This window comes from Bombus fervidus, chromosome 9, assembly GCF_041682495.2.
Source record: "Bombus fervidus isolate BK054 chromosome 9, iyBomFerv1, whole genome shotgun sequence".
In the NCBI taxonomy this organism is placed as follows: Eukaryota; Metazoa; Arthropoda; class Insecta; order Hymenoptera; family Apidae; genus Bombus; species Bombus fervidus.
This window is the reverse complement of record NC_091525.1, coordinates 14,144,499-14,168,678: the sequence shown is the minus strand read 5'-3', so window position 1 is coordinate 14,168,678 and position 24,180 is coordinate 14,144,499. Positions and strand designations below refer to the sequence as shown.

Here is a 24,180-nt window from a genome sequence, read left to right as displayed (position 1 = left end):
GAAAGGGTTGCTATTTTGAGGCAGCTCGCACTAAATATGGTCAGATAGGCGTTGGCGTTATACCCGGGCAAAGCACCCCTGCTCAAGCACCAGCCACGTAGTGGGGGAGATCCACCAAAGTTACTTAGACAAGTTCACTTCTATGATTCGGACAGTTGGTTCGTTGTGACCATCTCGTACCATCCTCTTACAAACCAACTGTAGCCATGGTAAGTAAGCGCCGCGTACACCATGATACCATCGTGATTTCGGATTCAGGCGATCAGCAAATATGCGAAAAGTTCTGTTCGTTGAATTTCTTCTATACAGTGGGATATATAGAAAGAAACGGAATGCCGAATATCGTACACGTGACTAGTGGTGGAAACATGTTTGACCTGTTGTACGAGGGTAAATTTCGATGAGAGATCGATGAATTAAATAAATTGTGTCTAAATTGTACGCCTGGTGAATGAATTCGTCAAAGTGCAGAACTTGCACCAAACATCGCGTATTTGTGTTAATGAAGTGTAAACAGTGATCTTCGTTAGATTTTTGGCTGTTAGCCATTCCGTACTTGGACCTTATTATTCGCTTTCCATTCTGTGTGTTCAAGTTGTTACATCTACTTTTGGATTTTAATAAATCTTTCCGATCCTCTGATCTATGAAATTCCTAATAGGATTCTTAATTTCTGCATTTCTTAATATTTGAAATTTAATCGTGTATCTAAGTTAATGGACTTTAGGTTTAATCGAATTTTGTTTATGCAAAAATCTGTACTATCTGTACTATCTGTACTATTCATTTAATTTCCATGTACACCTTCGCGTATTTGTTAGATATATTATAAAAGTAAAAATAAAGATAAAAGAATTACGTAACCAAATAGTAATTCGAGAGGCTGTACGGGATAAACGATCTATATTTGTCCTGGCTTCTTTTCAACGATACCGTACGCGATAGAAGGATCCTATTTTTAACTCTTATGAGTAACGCCCTCCGAATTTTCTTCGATGTTATCCAAGCTAGCTTACTGCCAGCTAAATATAGTAATAACGATAATTTTTTATTTCCGCGTATCTTTCGGCTTTACGATGGTTTCCAGTCGATTAATTATTAGATAATAATTGGCAAGATTTTTATTTATTTACCACTTGGTTTCTCTTCTTTGCGAGTAATTTATATCAAATATTTTACCAAACCCACTCTTTCGCTTGTTTTATATTTTAAATAAATTGAAACATTCATTTTTACGAAAATAATACGACGAAAAGGACTTTTCTACGATTTATTGCAGACTAAGTGCTTTTATTCGACATTTTAATTCGACATTTCGTTTATAATAATTAAATATTAATTTTTTGGTAAAACGAGTATTTTAACACTCGAGGAATCGCGAGTTACACTTGTACAGACGCTGAACGGTGCGGAAGAGTAAGCGGAAGTTTGGCTGAAATTTTTACATTTTTGTATTCTCGTTTCGTTTCAATAAAAATTACGCCGGATTATCGTAGGCGGATAAAGAGAAGAAGAAGAAGACGAAAAAGAAGGAGGAGGCAGCGCCTGCTCCTGCACCAGAACCAGAACCAGCACCTGCACCAGCAGAAGAAAAGCCACCAACTCCTACCGGTACCCCTAAAGAATCTGGTTCGACTAGAGCAAGTAGTCGGGGTAGCCGCAAAGCTAAACGCACTGGATCCAGCGTGTTTTCTATGTTTACTCAGAAACAAGTTGCCGAATTTAAAGAGGTACGTTCAAACGCCGTTTCAACGATATACGGTGAAACTCCATTATCAAATGCTTGCTGCATCAGTTACCGCAGTTTCTGCGAAAGGAAACGAGATATCTCGCTGTATATCGTTCTATGATAAAGACAAATGAAACGTATCATTTAATAAGTTGGTCGTAACGTCGATCGAATCATTTTCGAATAAATAAAATTAAAATTAAAACGTTGAAAAGTACGAATTGCAATTATTATTTGGATGTACTTATGCGTATTTCATTTTGTTCCACCAGGCATTCCAGCTTATGGATCATGATAAGGATGGTGTAATTGGGAAGAACGACCTTCGTGCCACTTTTGACAATGTCGGTCGTTTGGTTACCGATAAAGAACTTGACGAAATGCTAGGTGAAGCCCCTGGTCCTATCAACTTTACCCAGTTACTCAACTTGTTCGCAACTCGCATGTCGGGATCAGGTATCAACATATAAATTTACCAGATCACACGATCAGTCCCTCTTTGCCAGTTTATATATGTATATCAAATTAATCGCAATTTCTTCTATTTTAGGTTCCGACGACGATGAAACCGTAGTTGCTGCGTTCAATACCTTCGACGTAAACGGAAAGATTGATGGTGAAAGGTAAGCGATAATAGTTATCGGTATTGTAAGATTGTTCATTTTTCGAAAAAAAAAAAAAAAAAAAAAAAAAGAAAGGATAGAGAAAGAGAGTAGAAAATTAAAAGATCCCGTGAAATATATCGAAATATCTCGGAAAAGAAGTTGAACAGCTTTCTAAAATTATGAAAATCATTCGTTTTCTTTCCGTCATAGATTGAGGCACGCTTTGATGACATATGGTGACAAATTCACCGCGAAGGAGGTCAATGATGCTTATGATAATATGTACATTGATGACAAGGGATTTATCGATACGCAAAGCCTTATCGCAATGTTAACTGGTGCGGGAGACGAAGAGGAGGAATAACTTTAAGCGATCTTCAGCATTAAAAATGTCTGTTAAAAACTCTGTTCATTGAAAAAAAAGTCTCGTATTAGCGTTAGGTCTGCTTCATCCATTTCCAAGTGACGAAATTTGATTGAAAAGCGAACACGAATTACTTACTTTTCATTGTTTCTTGACGATATAGCTTTTTAAAGGAAATACTTCTAAAGATGTAAGTTGCAAAGATCGTGAGAAATGACAGATTAGGTTCTTGGAAGTGGAAACAGCCCTTCTGCCGAAAAACGAGGCTTTGACTCTCCATATTATTGTTCATATAATAAAATTACTTTAAAACTTTACAATGATCTTCCTAATTTTGATCCGTCACAAATATCAACAGCAGGAGTAGGTAAAAATAATAGAAATTTGCAATATCGTTTGTTTGTTAAACACTATAAATCTTCTTCTTCCAAAGTTTTTCAAAGATTTTAAACAATCTTTAACGAAAAGCGATTTTATATAACTGATCGAATTAGAGAATAATTCTAAGATCTATATATCAAGTATTATTGCGTTCTTTGCATTTTGTATACTTGTACAAAGAATAAAATGATGTTTATTGGTAACATATATTGAATAAGATGTAATTATTCATAACTCTGCACATAAAAATATGTCATATTAAATTGTAAATTTTGTTTAATATTGCCTAAATATTATAATTCCGCCAGATGAAATTGCAAGTTGTGCAACGTTGTGATTTGATCTAAAATCAATTTTTTTATCTCAAAGAAGATAATGGTTTTGTTCGTACGATGTTCTTCTGCTTTAAGTTTGGCACTGTATCAAATTCCATACGTGCCGATGACAATATAGCGAACTAAATTTAACTTATAAACACGTTCACGATTATATCGAATAGAAGAAATGGAATCTATCGTTGAATAATTCGCAATGAATAATCTATCGTAGTACTGTTGTTCAATTTGAAATTTCAAGATTACAGAGAATTTCGGTGATCCGTAAATTTCCGCGATTTATTAAAATTACTCATACTTGTTCTTTCTATTTAACTTTATTACTATCTTGTTACAAATCCTGTGGACGCATTATAATTTACGTATTTTATATAATCAAATTTCTTCTAAACATTTTATTATTATTTTAATATTTCATAGGTTTCATAGATTTGTGATAATAACATTTTTAAATCGAAACGAACAAATGTTTCGCTTTCAACATTACTTAAACGTGTACGTGTATAAAATGAAAACTGGAGGAATTATTCTATCGTATCCACGGTTCGCTGTTTTAGTATAGTGAAATATGACATTGCGGAGCTCATAATCTGTGACACGAAGGAAATATGCTGTTGTCAATTAATATAGAAAACGACGAGAATCGTTAATAAATACCTTGGTGAAAGTTTCCAGGGATATAGGAAAGAAGCCACAGGCGGTGAGATAACAGGCTCGTCTCGACCTCGTGAGTACGAGTTGCAAATCCTTTCGTGCCATTTCTCCGAACTTGTCCATTGGTAAATATATCCATGGTGCGGCGTACGCAGCATTAGCAGTGTTCATGCTTTCTTGTGCTAGGGCATTACAACTGTACGCGAAGATCCATAGCTGACATATGTTAGTCGTTAAGAAAGATACGAGAGAAACGCGCCATGAAAGTGACAGCTTCACCTGTGCATCATGATGCATTACGAGCGTAAATTTTACAGCAACGACGACGAGATATTTAATTTGTTCAAATGGAATATCTCGTTTTAAACGAGAAGCATAAAACCAGTAACGCTGAATTTGTAATATACCAACCAGAAGCGCTTGATATCCGACGAAACAAATCAATATGCTAAACGTTAACACTTGTCCGAGTATAATTACTGTAAATATCTCTTCGAGCGAGGTACAGAATCCAATGAGAGCTTGATGCTGTTGAATGCATTTTCTAAATAAGGCGTAAAATTCACCCGAAGAATCCAGATTTGTATCTTGATCAAATTGAACTTTGTCTTTCAGGCTTAGCACATTGGCCATTCTGTATTGTAATATGCGAAACTGACTAGCTACGTGTAAGCACATAATGCAAAATATATTGTCGACGCAAAGATAACATACGCCGACTTGATACAAAGTCAAAGCCTGTACGCACATAATAATTACAATGTTATTTACAAATACATGAAATCGCCAAAGATTTTTATGTAAAATAGAAATAATACTCTACCTGTATCAAGTACGTCATTTCGTAATATGGCGAGACATTCAATGGTAGGTCCAAGTACATATGAAATATAGGTACCCTATCTGACTCGTTCTTCCCGATATTTGCTAAAATCAGATTGTCGATGAATTAATTTTTTTCCTAGAAATAAACTCGTTTAAAGCAGGAAATTGATAGACTGACATATTAGTGGCCTGAAGATGTAACTAAAGATGGTAGATTGGGAGAGAAACGAGAAGACGCAGACGAAGTAGATGCACATTCGTTTCGCATCTGCTAGGACCGATTTTTCATATTGATCGTAGTTGAAATGCCAGAAATTCTTCTGCATATACACGATTAAATAAAGAAACTTTTTCTTATGTATAAATATAATTAACAATTTAAATAGATCCATGAATAGTCCCAAACTATTGCACGCGATATAAGTGCTGACCTGAAACATTAAAATTAAGAAAGTTACAAGCATTATGTAAAACTCTCGATACACTTACGCTAAAATCTCCCCAAGAGAAATAAAGACCCCTCAATTGTATCCACATACTAAAGATAATTGCGAGGACAGTATACGTCACTAAGGCATTTCTGAACCATTTCTCAACGAGGCTAGTGCTTAACCACAAGCCGACGATCTTTAGATAGAAAACTGCTACGTTGAAAGAAACGTCTTTATGATATTTCAAGCTCATATTGGATTTCAAACGATCAGACACACCGATTTGGAATTTATAGGGGAGTCGGTCTATTAATTATCGAAAAGTTTCGAAAGCAATTGCATCGATATATCGTGTCTTTGATCTTCCAATCGTCCTCTATCCTCATTCGTAGGCCTTATATTTTGCGTAATGCATGCGATCAACCAGTTATGCATGATTTAAAACTCACCGTGGGGCTGAGTGGTGGGTGGCAGGTGGACGTGGCGACAGGGAAGTAGAAGATTAATATATGTATGTAGTCTGTCGAAGAACGTTGACATCTTGTGTGTTGTTTTAAGAAAAGAAGATTTGATTTTGAAAGAGTTCGTTAATTTGGTGATAGTGAAAAATCGGTGAATATTTTTATTGCTAATTGTGAGATACGAATGCGTATACGAACAGATATGGGTCAATAGATAATTGATACTCTTATTTATTCATGGAAAATTCACGTGTAACGTACAGCAACGAATTGCTGTATCTACCTTCTATACACTGTTTTAGCAACGTAAAGTACGATGCTGCGATACTTGAAACCTGTAACGAACGAAATGGATAATTTGTTTTGTTCTACGATATTTTTACTCGCTACGTAATAGTAAAAGAACTTAGAGTGGTTGGTATTGTACGATCTTCTATAAAAATATCCTTATATCTTCTTTACTCTGTATCGTGCTAGATGCGTTTGCCTACGAATGTCAAAGATAATATAAGTCTACCTATCGAAGAACCAACATACGTATATATGTGCCATTATAATATATTTTATTATCCTTTTAAATCTATCGAGCAGCTTATCTGTCTTATTTCTCTAAAACGTTTTGTTAAAAAGTTGGCGCTCGTTTACTTCTACGTTTTTATGTTCTTTTCACATGTTCTTTAGTTTTATATATTTAATAGTTAACGTTGGCATACTGTTATACGTAGTACATATACATAATACGCAGTGCATGAACAGGATTGATGAATTATGCATGATTCCTGGATTAAGAGACCCTCTGTGAAATCGAACCACTGTTAACAGCTGTGCTGCTTTGGGAAAGGGAAACTTTGCACGTTAAACGTAGCATGTAAGACAAGGTAGTTGTAATTTTCATCAAATTTTTAGGAAGGCAGGGAATAAGATCTACAGGGAAAGAGCCAGTGATCTTTCGATACTTGAATCTTGGCCGAGTTTATCCTTATCTCCTAAAGTTGTATTGATTATTCTGTACTGTAATATACGAAATTGGGTAGCATATAACATATGTCTTCATGACATAAACATAAAGCCCGCAGAAATGCAACGAAAATATGCATATCATCGTATCAGTATGCATTGTCTTAAAAAATTTTATATGCATACTTACAATTCGAAATGCGTACACTTTAATACAATAGTATATTGTTAAAATGAAGTGAATTTTCAGTTAAAAACTTGTTTCGTTTTCTTTTTCTTTATATTGTGACGCAACTGTAAGATATCGCAATATAACTACAGGTATTCTTCTCATGTGCAAGAAAAACATTTAATATATTTTGATACGGTCAGATCATGCACATGTAACATATGGAAGCTGATAGGTAATATCGATATTTGATTAATTTTTATTGTTACAGAATTCCAGTCCTTTTCAATCAATTTAATTTATAATTTATAAGGACGAACACTGATCTCTATACAAGGCTATGCACGACACTATTTACACTATGTACACTGTCGCGATTAACATATGTCACGGAGTCTCACGCTGTCTCAGCAGTGTAAAATATGATGCGGCTGTACTTAGTACCTGCAAAAGACGAAATGCACGAGTGATTTTAGTTTCGCGATATTTTTCATAGAAAATGGAGCACGAGCGATGTATTCAAGAAATTCAATCGTGTTTTAATCTTTAAAGCGTAGTCGTTGCAGCTATATATACACCGATAGATTTTTATTTAAGTTTTAAATTTTATTTAACTTTTCAGCCTTACAGCGTTACTTACGCTGGTGTATGTTTCTAGAGATACGACGAAGAAACCTTTGCCTGTTAAGCAACAAGGTATGTGCGATCGCAGGATAATCAGAGTCAAATCTTTTCGCATCATTCTTCCGCTCGTGGTCATTGGCAATACCAGCCAAGGTCCTTTGTACGCTGCGGTGGCTATGCTCGCACTTTCTCTTATGATACAGTCACAGCTGTAAGTGAACATCAACAATTGGCATAGGCATGCCATTATATGACAAATGAAAATCACGCGTATCGAGGTAGATGCGTCTGCCTGTAAAAAGATATTATAATACATTCGTAAACATAAGTAATAATGATAACTGTAAACGATGCTGATAGTACGAAGTATTGTAGTCGATAACAATATTAGAAATACAAAACTCATTACCTCGGATTTTTGTATTGATCGTAGAAATCTTCTCTCTAAAAGATATAAATGCATATAAAAATTAGTCATTCGTATAAACGCGCTATACTAACCATAAGCACCTGATATCCATCGAGGCAAATTAACAAGCTGAACATCAATACTTGCTCCAGAATAATCATACTGAATACTTCCTCTAATTTCCCGCAATACGCTATAAGCGCCTGATGTTGCCGTATATATTTTTTGAAAATGCTGTAACATTCATTCGCAAGACACGATGATCCCGTATTTAATATTTTATCTCTACTTTGTTTCACTTTTTCCATTAAATCTGGCATGTTTGCGATTCTATACTGTAAAATTTGAAATTGACCAGCCACGTGTAAATTCATGATGCATAAGAAGTTATCGAAACAAAAGTAACTTATTCCAATATGATATAAAGACAAAACCTAAAATTAAAAACCTAAAAAGATAAGATTATACGATAATACAATATATCGACAACATGACAATACCTGTAGAACGAATATTATTTCATAGTATGGTGTTACGGTGACTGGCAAGTCAATCCACATGTTGAATGGAAGAACCCTGTCTGACTCGTTTCTTCCAATATTTGCTGAAAAAGATGTTTAAGTAACTTGTTTCTTAATATACATATGCATAGACGCATATACGCGTATAATAACGGTAAAATTTCCAATAACTTTGTACGAGGAAAAACGCGTAGAATAAGGTAAATTTTTATTTAACGTAATCGTACAGACACTTTGTATTTTAATAAGAATAAGGATTTTCAAATTAGATTATATTTTTATCCGTCTTGATCAGTCGACTTACCGATAAGTGGGTTAATGATGTAAGAGGCAACAGTGGCCAGAGTGAAAAGTGTAAAGAAACAAATGAAAAATGTACATTTTCGTTTACAACTGATTACGATTTTTCTTTCGTAATCGTTGTAATTTCCATGCAAAAATTTTCGTTGTAGGTAAAATATCAAACGAAAAAAATCTTCTTTATGCGCAAGCAAAACGAGTATCTTGATAAACGGCATCGTTAACGACAATATATTGCATGCATCGAAAAGACAGGCCTATGAAAAGTCGATGTAAGATGTTAGAAATTTAGAAGTTTTCAGATTACACTGTATTTATATTATACAATGCAATTTAAACGTACTTACAGCGATACACAATTTATTTATATAAAAGAAATGACATTAATTTATTGTCGATACACTTACGCTAAAATTGCCCCACGAGTAATACATATCCGTGGTTTGCAACCACATGGCGAAGATGATCGCGACCAACGTGTAACCCACCGTAATATCCCTAATGCGTTGCTCGGATCGTTTGGTCGCCATCCATAATCCTACGAGCTTCATAAAAATCGACGTCAATCTGACAGATATATCGTCTGTCTTGATAAAACTCATCGTATCCCTAATAACCGGCTGCTATTGTACGTTCGGATATTGAACTCGTGCACTCGTACACACTCCGCATTGATTGTTCCAATGTATCGGGGACGATCAATCGCTTTGATCTAGTCGCGTCTTTATTAAGCGATTGTTCGCTTCATATTTATTTCATATTACCATCCATAGCCGATAATTTAGTAGAATGATAATAGAACAAAGAAAAATAGGAAGAGAAGAGAAGAGAAGAAGAAGAAAGGGAGTAAAAGATATCGATGATACACGAGGCGAATAATGTATGGATTGGACTGATGCGTTATGCATGATTACGAGAACCGTTCGACATACAGCTGCGTCGCTTTACAAAAGGAAAATTTAACAATAGCTTGGTAAATCATAGCATGCAATTTAAGAAAATTGTAATTTACTTTGACTTTGTCGAAAGGTGGAGGATATAGCGAAAGGAGAATAACTCTTTTGTGAGTTGAAGTTACATTAGTAATAGATTGGTCTGTGATGTGATAAAATGAATCGAAAAATGATTTTTCCTGTATTTTTGGATACTTTGCAAACGAATGAAATTTTACGATCACGTTACAAGGTATTTAGTAATTGTACGCCTGAGATTCTGTACATGAAAAGATAATCTTTATTTCTGTCTTCTTTTTTAAAAAACCTATACGTACGATTTCCTATAATCATCCAGACGATCTAAGCGCTTCGTGTCCACTGAATTAATTGTAAACGTTTGTTATTAATTATGTTTCATTTTTGGTTACGTTGTTACTTAACAATGTAAAATATGACATTGCGGTACTCAAAATCTGTAAAACGTACACATGCATTTTAAACATCGTGGATCGTTTTCGCACACGTATAGTTTTCGCTACCAATCGTAAGATTGAAAGAAAAAAGGGGAAGAAAAGATCGACGTTGGGTAATCGAGGAAGACCATAACGTACTGTGTTTCTTATAGGTATTGTACCGACCTTGGTATAAGTTTCCAGCGACACAGGAAAAAATCCATTTGCGGTCAAACAACAGACTCGCCTGGAGCGCTCTATCGTCAATATCAAATCGTTTCGAAGCATCTTCCCATGTTTGTTCATTGGCATGATCGTCCACAGCGCAGAATATGCTCCTATAGCAACGTTATCGCTGTGTTCTATCACATCATCGCAGCTATAGGTGAACATAAACAATAAGGACAACGCGCCGATTAGGAGAAAGACGAAAATGGAACGTCTTGCAGAGTTAGTATTAGCCTAAGAAAAAGTAACATTTGAAAGAGAAAATATGCTTTTATCGGAACATTGAAATCCTTTTCTGCGTGAAGAAGAATTCTATGTACGATAGAATTCTTCTATATACATAGGTTATGATTATTTTTATATTTTATAATAATGATAATAAAGATGAATCGGTAAAAGTTCATTTCTGAATTATGTACAAGCATTCACAATGAACGCGTTTTAAACGCGTGAAATACTAACCAATAACACTTGATAACCGAACAGGCAAATTAACACGCTAAATACCAGCACCTGTATAAGTATAATCACCGTGTACACGTTTTCTAGCGTATTGTAATAATTGATCAGTGCTTGATGTTGTTGAACGTACTTCCTAAATGTCTCGTAAGTTCTGTCTACATGATTCGTCGGTATCGACATTTTATCTTGCTCGCTTATCTGATATTTTAAGTTACACAGTTCTGAAAATCTATATCTAAGTATGCGAAATTGACCGCCTAAGTGTATGGCCATGACGCAGAAAACATTATCGAAGCAGAAGTAGCAGATTCCTATATAAGATAGACTCATAATCTGCAAGAAAGAAAAATCATTTCCTTTTATATATGAGAAATTGTTGTAGAATTGTAATTTCAATATATGTATTTATATCGTAGTAACGAGATGAATCCTATTGCTGTCTATTTTTTTTTTTTTTTTTTTTTTTGGTTGGTCGTAAATATATCAAACTGTTAGAGATTTATTTCGGTACGAATAAAATTTATTATATAGCGAATAAGTACAAACGTAAAGACAAATGATTAAATTACTAGTTATTAGGAAAATGCGAAAATTTAAAATACCTGTGCAAAAAATATTAGTTCATAGTAAGGAGATTGTGACAAAAGACCTATCCACATATTAAATGGAAGTTCCCTTGTAGATTCGTTGTTTCCAATTTGTGCTGCAATAAACGCGCGAATGATTCTTTGCTTTCGTATGCGTTATACGCTTTAAACATCGTGTACGCTTTAAATAAAAAGGTTTTTGGTTCTTGCATATTTTAACTTACCAATAAACGGCGTGGTTATATAAGATAGTATAGCACATATTCCAATGGTGGTAACGCTAGAGATGAAAAAGGCGCAAATCTTTTTGCAATTATTTAAAATTTCTGTCTCGTGAAAATCGTATTTAACAGCCAAAAAATGTTGTTTCATGTACACGACGAGATTCATAAATTCCTTTTTGTGCATCACTATAACGCATACCTTGACTAAGCTCAGTATCAAACTCATAGTATTGGCAAGAGCATAAAGCGTATCCTGAAATTAATAATTTGAAGTAATAAGATATAGCAAAAGGTATCGTTGATCGGACGAATAATTAAGCAGTTAATCTATAGGAAAATGGAATTACAATATCAGTCTATAAAAAATGATAATTATTTAAAAGTAAATATTAACTATGGATCAGTGATTAAAATATCGATTAATTAAACTTCTATTCTAGCATATTATTTCCCTACGAATTCTCATCGTTAAATTCTTGGAACACTGCCATTGTCTGTAGAGTCGATCGATCGATTATAAGATAAATGTGAAACGACCGAATATACTCACGCCATTGTAGAACCAAGTAAAATACAAATCTCTGCTCAAGACGATCATACCAAATATCAAATTCCAAATTGTGTAGGTGAATATAATTTTCATCCGGCGTTCATCCGCGGGATCATTAGCTATCCATAGGCCAATGTGCCTTAAGAAGAAAGCCGACAATCTCATCGATATGTCCAACTCTTGTTCCGTTTGCATGTTCCTTCCGTTTGATCGTCAACCGTGTAAAGCTGTCACTTACGTATCATATGAAACTCTGTAACAACAGTTGCTTCGCGTTCTTAATTTCTTGCTGTTTGTTTATTCTCTCTTTTTATTTCTTGCTTTTAATCTATTTGTCAGGGAAGTGTTACGAATGACGCGAAACGCAGGAACGATCACAATCTTTTACCGGAGATCGAAAAAGAAAATAACAGGTTCATCGTGTATTTGATCGACGATGGACGTCCGTCGCATTATTTATGGGGGCCGGCGCGTATTATGGATCATTACTTCCTGGACTGAAGGTGCAAGAAGGTGAGGTATTATAATGCGGGGCTGGACTTCGTTCGCTTTTTACGAAATTAGTGGTAAAATGGAAAATGCTTTGTTTTTGTGTTTTGTTGTTACAAAAAAAGGAAGGAAATCGGAATTATTTGACGTTATTGCACCTGTGGTTATTATGAAAAATTGTCTTTTTCCTTTGCGTTGCCTATGAGCTATACGGTTGTGTAATATGTGTGTAAAGTTGCGTGAAGTGTCGCGTGTAATGCAAAATACTTACCTCGATGTCGGACGATTACAATACGAAACGTTATTAACTACAATATGTACGATAATGTACATTGTACGATACATACTTAGATTTATTTGGTAATGAAATATCTCTTTAATTTCATTCTATATTTTAACAAAAACATATGTAACTATTGTCTGAAATTAAATTCTCCCGCATACGTTTTATATGTATCGGAAACTGTCGTCAGTAGTTATGTATCGCCCGCGTGATTTCTCAATAACGTAAAGTATGACACCGCAGAACTCATAATCTGTAAAAACAAAGCAACTATTAAGATATTGTTGTATCATTTTAATAAAATCTGATATAATAATAATAATTGTATTTTCATGTGAAGAAATCGACTGTTATTTACGAACCTCGTCATTAGATAATTTATACATGTATGCGGACTATTTCCTCGAATATATGTTGCGGCATATCCCATATTCTTGTTCTGCATATATAGAAAAAATTGATATCTTACAAGGAACTACTATAGGGTTTGTGATTAATCGTTGTTTTGAAAGTTCACTCACTTTAGAGACAACGCGATTTATTTGGAAGAATAAAAGGCCACGTTAGATACTCCCGTCTTTATTTCAGTAAATTAAATTTTTGTATCGTTTTTGAGAAATTGATTTGTAATATGCACGAAATGCAACGGTTCCTTTTCGTAACGTCTCAATAAGGGAAAGCATGATACCGCGATGCTCAAAATCTATAAGGAGAACAAGTAACGTTAATTTTGTTGAACATCGTAACTATCTCGAGGAGAGAAATTTCCTGGCAATAAAATTATTCGGTAGAAAGCATAACGATCGATATTATTATATCAGATTTGGGAATTTACAATTCACGCTGCTTTCATTCGTCACACCATTTCCGAAATGTATTAGTTTAATTATTGTACAACAGAAATTAATTGATTTCTTTCGAAACCAGCATATACATATGTATTTTCCCTAATACAGAATAATTTCTATTCGTGTATGTTACATCGTTATTAATGAAACAAAGCACCTAAATGTTTATAGGATACTCTAACGATACATCTAGACGAATAACGTTTTCCTTTCGAGGTTTCCGCGACAAAAGGACTAAATCGATAGCTATAAGATGTACACAATATTGCTTACTCTTGTATATGTTTCCAGCGATACAGCGAAGAATCCACAGGCGGTCAAGCAACAGGGTGCTCTGGATCTCATCATGACGAACATTAAATCTTTGCGTAACATTTTTCCATATTTGTCCATCGGCAGGAGTAACCACGAACTCGTGTAAGCGGCGTTCATCACATATTCGCTGTCTTGTATCAAGCAATTACAACTGTACGTGAACATTAATAATTGACACATACAACCCATTACATGAAATATGAAAGTAAGACGTTTTATTCGAGCAATATCTTCCTGCAGAAGAGATAATTAAATTAAAACAACGAATAAAGAAAAAGCTATTATTAGTATAATTTCTCTTCTTTTTGTAAGAATTTTGTTTAATTTTTTAAGACATAAAAAGATAATTATTATATGTTATGTTGCGGTAGAAGGAACGAAATTAATATAAAAAATCTAATAGAAGTAAATGGAATACGACGATGAAACGCGATTGCTACTAACCATAAGTATCAAATATCCATCGAGGCAAATTAATAAGCTGAAGAGCATCACCTGCACGAGTGCTATTACGCTAAACACATTCTCGAGTTTATTACAATATTCAATGAGCATTTGATGTTGTTTGACGTAAGTTTTAAACGTTGCGTATTTATTTACGGTGTACGACGATCTTTCCAAAGTTGTATAACGTTCGCGGTCATTTATATCGCACATATTTGAAAATCTATATTGCAAAATACGAAATTGACTGGCAATGTGCAGATTTATAACGAATAAAAGATTGTCGAAGCAATGGTAGCACGTACCAACTAGCAACGCGCTAAAAATCTGTAAATACGAGCATAATGATTAAACGATCCAAAATATCGTACGATTAATTACGAATAATTTTTTTTTACCTGTATTACGAAGACTATTTCAAAATACGGTGACAACATTAATGAATCGTCGAGCCACATATTAAACGGATGTATTCTATCTGATTCATTCTTACCATAGTTTACTGAAAAACATATCGACACGTCTCTTTGTTAGTTGTTATAATTTCAATTTAATATAATGACGATATCGACAAAATAATTCGTACTGAAAAATTTTCATATTTTTCGCAGATCGATTACGTAAATGTCTCACCCAAAATAGGTCTTAGTATGAAGCTGGCGACCGTTCCTTGAGCAAAAAAGGCGAAGGAGCAAACCAGAAAAGTACAAACACGTTTAGAGGTATTTATAATCATTTGCTCGTGGGAGTCATAATTCGAATGCCAAAAGTTTGTTTTCGCGTAATTAATTAAATAAAGCAGTTCGTCGTTATGTATAAATATGACAAAGGTCTTGAGTAGAACTAAAATGATAGTTACAACGTTGCACGCGGTGTAAACGGTATCCTGTAATAAAAGTATTCGGCAATCAAACTTAGAAGCCATTCTTTCGCGGTATCGCTAGTTGAAAATTTGCTTCGGTCTATATTTGTTTCGTTACTCACTTCAAAATTTCCCCAAATAAAGTACAAATCCCTCAACTCGATCGTGATGGCAGCGAAGATAAAAAATACTGTATTCGACATGGCGATGTTCCTCCAACGTTTATCGACATAATTATTCGCCAGCCAAAAACCAACGAATTTCATGTAGAAACTTGTCACGGTGATAGACAGATCTTTGACTTTCTCCGAGCTCATCCTGAGTCTTCGACGATGGAGTACTCATTCTTCGATTCTATCGAAAGCCTCTAATTTGCTTATCATCGATATCTATAGTGACTGATACAGCGATACGATATTACTTTGATCCCTTGATCGCTTTTGACTCGATCGTCTGGCTCGTTTTGCATATTATACTTTGTGGACAACTGGTTATTCCGAACGTCATTGCAATTGCTGTTCCATCGTGTGAAAAGGAAAAGCAGCGTCGGATCGATAAATTGTATATTATTGCACGGAGATGCCGAATGTTCAGACGCGAGGATAACGCGTATTACAATACACGTGCGACTGTTTCGGTGATTCATTTCATGGAAACTTTTGAAGAACGTTGTGTAATCGAGTTCCACCCTTTGAATTCGTTTTTAAGCACAAGAACTCGTCATTTGTATGCTTATTTGTGTTTTAGTGATTTAGTTATGTTAATTATGAATGATATATGACAGTGTCTCGAAGCTTATAACGCATGTTTTCCTTCATCAGCAGAATCAATTGGCAAGTACTTTCCTGTTTTTATTTTTTTTAATTGATTCTATTCTATTCTTAGTGTGACTCGTTTTAATAACAATTATGCTACAGATTAGTACTTGCGGAAGGTGAATTTACGCGAAGAATATTTATGAAATGAAATAGAGAATGGTAGAGGTAATATCAATCGTATTATCATATTATCATATTAAATAAAAGTATTTATAAAATCCTTCCGTTTATTGCTATATTTCTGTATTCTAGAGAAGTAGTCTGTTATTTATTATCAAGATGTATAGAATAGTATTGTAGTTGTAGTAAAATAGATAACGCGATTAAGTTGTTCCGGTTAAAATGTAAATGTAAAATCGATTGTCATTGATATTTTTGATAAGAAAGGCTTAAGTTTTGTTTAAAGCAACTACATCTTAACATGAACGAAGAATCGAATAAACGAGATAAACGAAGAACGAAGAAAAATATACAGTTGCTCCCATTAATATTCGGACACATCTTAAAGTAGCATAACTTTTCAAAGAACGGATCGGACGGTTTGATATTTTTTGAGAAGATAGAAGCAACAAATTTTTGAGAAACTCGCGGTATTAATCCTGTGAAATCCCAATGAAAATTTGAACAACGTATTTCGAAGATTTATGTCTATTATATATAAGGAATTCTTCGATAATATTGTAATTGCTGAAAAAGAACCTCTCGATAATTGTACGGTCGTCTCCTATATCATTTGGGGCAGGTCCTCTTTGATGCATTTCCGAATCTACAGAACGTGCTGTAAACGCTACTGCCTTGAATTCGCCTTTAGTATTTTCTTGCATAAGAAATTAGTAAAAAGCGACCTTTATTATTTTCGACCAATCACAACTTTTTCCAAATTTTTGCGCGCGCCTCCCAGTGAATCAACCTTTTTAACTTAAAGAAAAAGAAAAAAAAAATTTCAAATCGTTTGGCTCAATTTTAAAAAAGTTATTCTGTTTCGAAGGGTGTCCGAATATCGATCGGAGTAACTGGGTTTCCTGAACACACAGCCTACGAATGAAGGTTAAGCAAAGCAACTGATATTTTTGTGTAATATCAAGTAAATAAATACCTAAATGCTTTTGAACATTTAAATTTCTTGGAACTTTATTCGAAAATGTTGGTGGGGTACTTGCGTTAAGGCGTATCGCTTGCATGATTTCTCAACAACGTAAAGTACGATGCTGCGGTACTTAGAATCTGTAAACAGCAAAGGAACGCAATAGATTAAATTTTCATCATGATTTTATAACTCGTTAAATAGTATCTGATATAATAATAATAGTCATTGTGTTTGTTAAGATAAAGTTATTTTACAAGTACTTAAAAAAATGTTTATTAGGGAAATAAGGACAATTATAAAACAACTGTTACTTACTAATTTCTCGTTTAATAATTTATGACGCGTCATATTCCAGTTGTAAATGTTGGAAAATATGTTCTGCGTACGTAGGAAATGTCGAAGAGAGGAGAAGGAAAGCTGATAATAACTTGTAATCTTACAATAATATTCAGGTATCATGTATTGTGCAATAATGTGATTGATATGGTCAATGTACTTTGAAAGCAAATTTATATCACGTCAACAATAATTTTTATGAAACTTTTTAGTTATTACTTATAAATACGGGTAGAAGATAACGTTGTTTGGAACGTAGCATGTCCGTTCTACACATGGTTGAACTAGTGTAGTTACAGCGAGTAGACGTACTTACTCCGGTATACGTTTCCAGCGATACGACGAAGAATCCACTGGCGGTCAGACAACATGGTATATTAGATCTCATGATAATCAACATCAAGTCTCTCCGTAATATTTTCCCATATTTGTCCATTGGCAGAACCGACCATAAGCTTTTGTAGGCGGCATTAGCTACGTTCGTACTGTCTCGTATCAGACAATCGCAACTATAGGTGAACATCAGCAGTTGACACATGCAACCCGTTATATGAAATAGGAAAATAAGGCGTCTCGTAAGAGGAGCGTCTTCCTGTAAAAAATTGCATTGTTGCAGCCTAAACCGCCGTAACGAATTAAAAACATATTACTTTCTTCTACGAGAATTGTTGCTATGTCGCGATATCAAGAATTATTACTACTACCAACCACACTAGAACTCTTCCAACATTAAATTTCTATTTTTACGGAACAGTTTTTTTAAAATATAGATACTACTATGCATACCATAAGTACTAAATATCCATCGAGGCACATTAATAAGCTGAAGAGCGACACTTGTCCAAGCACGATCAAATTAAACACTTGCTCGAGTTTTTTACAATATTCAATGAGCATTTGATGTTGCTGAATGTAAGTTTTAAGTTTCATATATTTACATATGCTGTACGACAATTTTCCGTTGTTATTTACACCGCACATATTTTCAAGTCTGTATTGTAAGATACGAAACTGTCCAGCAGTATGTAGATTTATAATGCATAAAATATTATCGAAACAAAGATAGCACACGCCAACATGATACAGGCACAAAACCTGTAGAAACGCAAGATGTAATTTTATTTTTATCATATTTTTATCATATACATATTTGAAATTAAATTTGATAAATATAGTCTTGGCGAATTAAAACGTTTAATTGTTTTTACCAACTAACAAATTCTTAGTACCTGTATGATAAACTCGACCTCAAAGTACGGTGTCATGTAGAATATCGGTGTGTTCAACCATATGTTGAATGGAAGTATCCGATTTGTTTCGTTTCTTCCAATATTTGCTGAATAATATAAATACGTTGACAAAGCTAGTTTAATTAATTTCGTTTGATCAAGGCAAGCTAGTTAACAATATATATCGTTGTTTGTACGATGATTATATAAATGTCTCACCTTGAATCGGTCCTATCACGTAAGAGATAACTGTTCCTTGAGCGAAGAAAGTGAAGACGCAAACGAGAACCGTACAAGTACGTTTACACCTATCCACAATCATTCGTTCGTGTGAATCGTAATTCGAATGCCAAAAATTCGTTTTCGCGTATCGTATCAAACTAAGCAACTCCTTTTTGTATACAAAACAAACCAAAATTTTGAACAAAACTAGAACAATAGTTACGAGGTTGCACACGATGTATACAGTACCCTATAATCAAATAACAGTACACGTACACGATGGATATTTTCGAAACTATCGCGAGAGCAAAAGCTGCTTTGATCCGATAGATCTTTCGAACAGTGTTCAAATCCGTAAAATTGTTAATTCGAAAAATTATTCTCCATGTTACTATAACAAAATTGAATTTTTCACTTACGCCAAAATCTCCCCAAGTGAAGTACAGATCCCTCGTTTCGACCACGATGGCGACGAGAATCGCGAAAGTTGTATAAATCGTAGCAAAGTTCCTCCAACGTACTTCCACGTGATTATTCACCGGCCAAAAGCCAACGATTTTCATGTAGAAGGACACGACGGTGATTGAAAGATCTCTGTCTCTCTTCGAGGTCATTCTGAGTCTTGAAAGGTGGTGTGCTCCAAGCTCCAAGAGCTTTACAAGAGAATCTTTAGGTTTTTTATTAACCATACCCGAGTCTCCACACTTACCTCGATTATCCCGTTCGTTTTTCATGTCCGCTATGTTTCGTGGACAACTGGTTATTTTACACGTCACTATAATTGCTTTTTTGTGGTGTAAAACGGAAAGGGGAAGAAGCATCGGATTGATAAATTATGCAGGATTTCAGAGGGATGGAGGTATTCGGGGAAACGATAACGCATACGCGGTACATCGATAATTTTCTTGTCCGGGAACGTTCGAAGAACACACCTAACATTCTTTTATCGCTATTTGCGAATAAAGGAATGAAATTTACGAAGATTATTTGCCGATTGTTTCGTAAGCACCTTCGTTATAATTTTTCACTTTTTAGTGTTATGTACTTTTATTGCGTATGATACACATGTGCATTTTGCAACTTGTTTTGTATATAATAATAATAATGTAATAATATGTATATTATAATGCATAGGATCTGTTCTTTGTATCGAACGAAGAACATACTCGAAGGAGGACAGATGATCGATTATTTAAAATATTCTTTCGGAATTAGAGTCGACTCGATCGACATTTAGACTGTGTTAATTAAAGACATGTACAATTTAATTTACGAGTACAGCGAAGGTACGTGCATTTTCTAAATAAATATATTTCACTATTTGCTGACAACGATATGTAAATTATACTATCATAAACTATTCAAGACTAATCTATATACGATTCCAAATATATGATCCAATATATATGACTCAAAATAATAGAAATAGCAATAAATGATATTTACTGATATTTTATACGGAAAAATTAAACGACTGTGATTGTTAGAGTAGCGAATGAAATTCACCTTTATGATAGCGAATTAATTTAAGATTTACTATAAATATTAAAAAAAGCTCGTATGTTGTCAATAATTGGCTGATATATTAAGATATTGAAGTACTATAGGAAAAGTTCCACGTTGATTATTCATCGTATATATATATGTATTAAATTATCAGTTATCTTTCTAAAATTCATTTATTTTTGTCAATATATAGACACTAAATAGTACAATATATGTCTGAAGGAAATTTTCTTAGAACAAATTACTAAATCGGTTGGAGATTTGTTTTTATCAGTCAATTTACAATTTCGTCTTCTACGCGATTTCTCAACAAAGTGAAATATGATATTGCGGTAGACAAAATCTGCAAAGTATTAATAAATAAATTATTTCACGATATCGAAAATTACAATTTCCTAGTGTCTAAAAATTCTTCCTATGCTTTAAATTTCATAGATCGTAACGCGTGTTTATTATAGATTCGATACTATATCTACCGTGGTGTAAGTTTCCAGTGACACAGGGAAAAATTTGTTCGCGGTGAGACAACAAACTCGTCTCGATCGCCCAATCACCATTGTTAGATCGTTTCGAAGCATCCTCCCGGATTTGTTCATTGGCATGATCGTCCAGAGCGCCGAATATGCTCCTATAGCGACTTTCTCGCTGTGTTCTATCACACCGTCACAGCTATAGGTGAACATAAACAATAGAGCCATTGAGCCGACTAAAAGAAAGATGAAGATGGAGCGTCTCGCAAGAGGAGCACCAGCCTAAGAGAGAACTGTTCGTTTAGAAATTGCCAAATATATATAAAACTCGTATAAAGCCAAATATAAGCGCAAATATCGTGCTAACCAATAATCCCTGATAAGCAAACAGGCAAATCAACACGCTAAATACCAACACTTGTCCAAATATCAACATCGTATACACGTTTTCAAGCCTGTCGCAGAAAGTGATGAGCGTCTGATGGTGTCGAATGCATGTCTTCAATTTCTCGTAAAACACATGCACGTGCTCTGTTAACGCCGGTTTCGTATCATTTTTCTTCATCCGACGTTCCATGTCGCACAGTTTTGTAAACCTGTATCGAAGTATGCGAAACTGACCAGCCAAGTGTATGGCCAAGATGCAGAAAACATTATCGAAGCAAAAATAGCTTACCGATACGTAATACATACTTATCGTCTGCAAAATGTAAAAATTATTTCCCCTGTTACAGTCCGTGGAAAAAATCTATCCGTTTTCGCAAAATCGCAGAAATTGATTAGTCATTGATAAGGAAGGTCATGCAGATTTATAGAAAGTGGAGGATTCTAGGGTGAAACTTTGACTAATTGTCACAGGTTGTAGTTCCGCGTAAATATAAGCGCGTAATGCAACTAGTTACAATAACGATCGTTAGAAAATTGCGAGAATCTAAAATACCTGTAGAATAAATATCATTTCGTAATAAGGCGACACAGACAATGGTAAATTCAGCCACATGTTGAAAGGAAATGCTCTTTCGGATTTATTTTTTCCAACATTTGCTGCAACAAACGCTAAGATGATACACCTTTTTCCGTGTGAAATGGTTCGCTTATATTATTATTCGCATATATTATTGTACCTATCGAATTTTTAGCTTATTACAGCAGACAGATATTTGTTCTCTTTTGAAAGAAGATTGTTTCGTTAGTTATACGACATAGTATATCGATGTATATGTATTCGATGTACATGTATGGTACGAGAATTTGTGAAAGGAGTATATTATTATCTATATATATCGGATGAACATTACGTATATCCATACGAATCATTCACGATTTGGATTAAAAAAAATGCAACACACCGTAAACAAATAGAATATTTTTGACCTACCGATAAGCGGTGTTGTTAGATAAGCTAGTATAGCGCATGTACCCATGACGGTGACGGAACAGACGAAGAAGGTGCAAGTTTTCTTGCAATTATCCAAAATTTCTTTCTCGCGAAAATCGTACTTGACGTTCCAAAAATTTTGTTGAACGTACATGATCAGTTTCATAAATTCCTCTTTATGCTTCATTATGATACATATCTTGGTTAAACCCATTGTCACGGTTAATATGTTGGTAGTAACGTAAAGAATATCCTGAAACGGAACGAATTGATTTTTTTATAACTATAGCTGTACGTTTCATAGAGTCTTAATTGAAATACGCGTGTCATAAACTATTATATGTCACGAACGATTTTCAGTATTATCGTAGATTAAATTAGAAAATATAATGTATCCGATATAAACGAACAACAAAGATAGGTGCCGATTAAAAACAATCCTCGTAGATAGCATCGAGAAATCGATACATGCGCTTTACTTAAAATAATAGTAATAATTTACAAATAATAATTAGAAAGATAATGACATACATAATAATAATACTTTCTAATTAATTTTATTACTAATAATAATAATATACTCACGCCTCTGTACAACACAGTGAAATATAAATCTCTGGTAATAACGATCGTGGCAAATATAGAATTCCATATTGTGCAAATGATCATTATTTTCATCCGACGTTCTTCCGTGGGATAGTCGGTTATCCATAGACCGATATTCCTCAAGAAAAATGTCGACAGGACCATTGATATGTCCAAGTCCCGTTGCATTTGCATGGTGTCTGATCAGCGTCTAAAGCTGTCACTCGCGTGCCACGTTCCGCGTATGCCCCAATACGTACTAATCCTCGTAATAACAGGTGACGCGCTTCTTTGATTTATTAATTTTTGCTGTCATTCTCGCAAGTGAAGCGACGGAGAAGTGGAAGAGAAATGGAAGGAGAAATGAAAACAGAAGTGAAAGGAGGAGTGAAATTAATGTTTGATCGTTACCTTTGTAAGGGTAAATGAAGAAAGCTTGGAAGTAGCAGGTAATCATGCATTTGTTCGTTGATTGATCTCTTTCATTATTTCCAGAGACCCGTACGTATCGGACTACAGTCACTTTTTGATCTACGAATGTGACTTTTCAATCAGGAACCGCAACTGAGTTTTCGAACGTTAAACGTTGCGTCCTTCCCTCTTACGAGAAATTGCTGTTAACATCGGAACGTCTAGCGATCGTTACGGAAATGCAAAATTTATTTGTTCTCGTGTTCGTGTTACGGAAGAAGTTCCAACGAGAGTTTCCTGCCGAATGGATTTTTGGATACGGGTACGGATAAGGATTCGATCATGGTTGTTGCGTTTACAGAAAAGAATAGACTTCGCGAAGATTATTCGCAAACTATTTCGTAAGTATCTCTTTGTACAGCTTTTCGCGTTTTAGTGGTATATATATTTATCGTGCACGATGTACGCGTGTATTTTGCAATTTATAGTGTTAGGTACTTGTTCTTGGTTCTCAAGAAGACCAGTTATTCGAAATCTTTGTATTTTGTCGACAGCAACGAACGTAGAACACGAGCCAAATTAAAGCAAGCAAATTTTATAATAATATCATGTTCGGTCTTACTAAAATCAGAAGTGTGGTCTCACCAATGTTAGCGATAATTTTATTAGCAAAAGAAGAAAACATATATATTGG

General features: G+C 34.5%; 6 protein-coding genes across 7 annotated transcripts; 1 reads left to right on the top strand and 5 right to left on the bottom strand.

Moving 5' to 3' along the window:
- The first annotated feature begins 62 nt into the window (after nt 1–62).
- Mlc2 (myosin regulatory light chain 2) lies at nt 63–3,018 on the top strand. Its single transcript, XM_072011181.1, has 5 exons — nt 63–209; nt 1,497–1,730; nt 2,002–2,185; nt 2,280–2,352; nt 2,545–3,018. Exons 1-5 carry the CDS (start codon nt 207–209, stop codon nt 2,696–2,698), a joined length of 648 nt encoding a protein of 215 aa, XP_071867282.1. The 5' UTR covers nt 63–206; the 3' UTR covers nt 2,699–3,018.
- Nucleotides 3,019–3,576: 558 nt separating this feature from the next.
- On the bottom strand, nt 3,577–5,762 carry LOC139991227 (odorant receptor 13a-like). Its single transcript, XM_072011179.1, has 6 exons — nt 5,383–5,762; nt 5,072–5,324; nt 4,892–4,995; nt 4,480–4,806; nt 4,072–4,347; nt 3,577–4,004 (listed from the first exon to the last, which is right to left on the bottom strand). The coding sequence occupies exons 1-6, from the start codon at nt 5,575–5,577 to the stop codon at nt 3,939–3,941; spliced, it is 1,221 nt and encodes a 406-aa protein (XP_071867280.1). The 5' UTR covers nt 5,578–5,762; the 3' UTR covers nt 3,577–3,938.
- A 1,433-nt stretch (nt 5,763–7,195) lies between these two features.
- On the bottom strand, nt 7,196–9,467 carry LOC139990650 (odorant receptor 10-like). Its single transcript, XM_072010057.1, has 6 exons — nt 9,173–9,467; nt 8,770–9,022; nt 8,445–8,548; nt 8,037–8,378; nt 7,552–7,827; nt 7,196–7,355 (listed from the first exon to the last, which is right to left on the bottom strand). The coding sequence occupies exons 1-6, from the start codon at nt 9,365–9,367 to the stop codon at nt 7,299–7,301; spliced, it is 1,227 nt and encodes a 408-aa protein (XP_071866158.1). The 5' UTR covers nt 9,368–9,467; the 3' UTR covers nt 7,196–7,298.
- A 357-nt stretch (nt 9,468–9,824) lies between these two features.
- Nucleotides 9,825–12,640, bottom strand: LOC139990648 (odorant receptor 10-like). Of its 2 annotated transcripts, XM_072010055.1 has the most exons (6): nt 12,204–12,640; nt 11,654–11,906; nt 11,445–11,545; nt 10,843–11,175; nt 10,339–10,614; nt 9,825–10,173 (listed from the first exon to the last, which is right to left on the bottom strand). In XM_072010055.1, exons 1-6 carry the CDS (start codon nt 12,396–12,398, stop codon nt 10,108–10,110), a joined length of 1,224 nt encoding a protein of 407 aa, XP_071866156.1. In that variant the 5' UTR covers nt 12,399–12,640; the 3' UTR covers nt 9,825–10,107. The 2 variants fall into 2 exon arrangements, with proteins under 2 accessions (XP_071866156.1, XP_071866157.1); XM_072010056.1 differs by lacking the exon at nt 9,825–10,173 and having other exon boundaries at nt 10,394–10,531.
- Nucleotides 12,641–13,567: 927 nt separating this feature from the next.
- LOC139991126 (odorant receptor 13a) lies at nt 13,568–15,761 on the bottom strand. The gene is made up of 6 exons (XM_072010939.1): nt 15,567–15,761; nt 15,216–15,468; nt 14,981–15,084; nt 14,583–14,909; nt 14,097–14,372; nt 13,568–13,678 (listed from the first exon to the last, which is right to left on the bottom strand). Exons 1-6 carry the CDS (start codon nt 15,759–15,761, stop codon nt 13,568–13,570), a joined length of 1,266 nt encoding a protein of 421 aa, XP_071867040.1.
- Nucleotides 15,762–17,423: 1,662 nt separating this feature from the next.
- LOC139991125 (uncharacterized) lies at nt 17,424–23,411 on the bottom strand. The gene is made up of 12 exons (XM_072010938.1): nt 23,076–23,411; nt 22,491–22,743; nt 22,053–22,156; nt 21,480–21,812; nt 21,119–21,394; nt 20,926–20,985; nt 19,556–19,789; nt 19,134–19,386; nt 18,915–19,081; nt 18,472–18,780; nt 18,002–18,277; nt 17,424–17,486 (listed from the first exon to the last, which is right to left on the bottom strand). The coding sequence occupies exons 1-12, from the start codon at nt 23,268–23,270 to the stop codon at nt 17,424–17,426; spliced, it is 2,523 nt and encodes an 840-aa protein (XP_071867039.1). The 5' UTR covers nt 23,271–23,411.
- Between the last annotated feature and the right edge of the window lie 769 nt (nt 23,412–24,180).

Excerpts from the sequence above, each read along its gene's own strand:
- LOC139991126 (XM_072010939.1), bottom strand. The coding sequence starts at position 15,761 with ATGAGCTCGGAGAAAGTCAAAGATCTGTCTATCACCGTGACAAGTTTC. Across the intron at positions 15,085-15,215 it reads CATACTAAGACCTATTTTGG|TAAACTATGGTAAGAATGAA; the intron begins GTGAGACATTTA and ends TATGTTTTTCAG. Across the intron at positions 14,373-14,582 it reads ATGGATATTTGATACTTATG|GAAGATATTGCTCGAATAAA; the intron begins GTTAGTAGCAAT and ends TCTCTTCTGCAG.
- LOC139990650 (XM_072010057.1), bottom strand. The coding sequence starts at position 9,367 with ATGAGTTTTATCAAGACAGACGATATATCTGTCAGATTGACGTCGATT. Across the intron at positions 8,379-8,444 it reads AAATAATATTCGTTCTACAG|GTTTTGTCTTTATATCATAT; the intron begins GTATTGTCATGT and ends TTTTAATTTTAG. Across the intron at positions 7,356-7,551 it reads CTCTAGAAACATACACCAGC|GTACTAAGTACAGCCGCATC; the intron begins GTAAGTAACGCT and ends CGTCTTTTGCAG.
- LOC139990648 (XM_072010055.1), bottom strand. The coding sequence starts at position 12,398 with ATGCAAACGGAACAAGAGTTGGACATATCGATGAGATTGTCGGCTTTC. Across the intron at positions 11,546-11,653 it reads TATAACCACGCCGTTTATTG|CACAAATTGGAAACAACGAA; the intron begins GTAAGTTAAAAT and ends CGTTTATTGCAG. Across the intron at positions 11,176-11,444 it reads AACTAATATTTTTTGCACAG|ATTATGAGTCTATCTTATAT; the intron begins GTATTTTAAATT and ends TCTTTCTTGCAG.
- Mlc2 (XM_072011181.1), top strand. Across the intron at positions 1,731-2,001 it reads AAGTTGCCGAATTTAAAGAG|GCATTCCAGCTTATGGATCA; the intron begins GTACGTTCAAAC and ends TTGTTCCACCAG. Across the intron at positions 2,186-2,279 it reads AACTCGCATGTCGGGATCAG|GTTCCGACGACGATGAAACC; the intron begins GTATCAACATAT and ends CTTCTATTTTAG.
- LOC139991125 (XM_072010938.1), bottom strand. The coding sequence starts at position 23,270 with ATGCAAATGCAACGGGACTTGGACATATCAATGGTCCTGTCGACATTT. Across the intron at positions 21,395-21,479 it reads TTGCTTATCAGGGATTATTG|GCTGGTGCTCCTCTTGCGAG; the intron begins GTTAGCACGATA and ends GTTCTCTCTTAG. Across the intron at positions 20,986-21,118 it reads CACTGGAAACTTACACCACG|ATTTTGTCTACCGCAATATC; the intron begins GTAGATATAGTA and ends AATACTTTGCAG.
- LOC139991227 (XM_072011179.1), bottom strand. The coding sequence starts at position 5,577 with ATGAGCTTGAAATATCATAAAGACGTTTCTTTCAACGTAGCAGTTTTC. Across the intron at positions 4,996-5,071 it reads CATCTTCAGGCCACTAATAT|CAAATATCGGGAAGAACGAG; the intron begins GTCAGTCTATCA and ends ATCTGATTTTAG. Across the intron at positions 4,348-4,479 it reads TCGGATATCAAGCGCTTCTG|GTGAAGCTGTCACTTTCATG; the intron begins GTTGGTATATTA and ends CATGATGCACAG.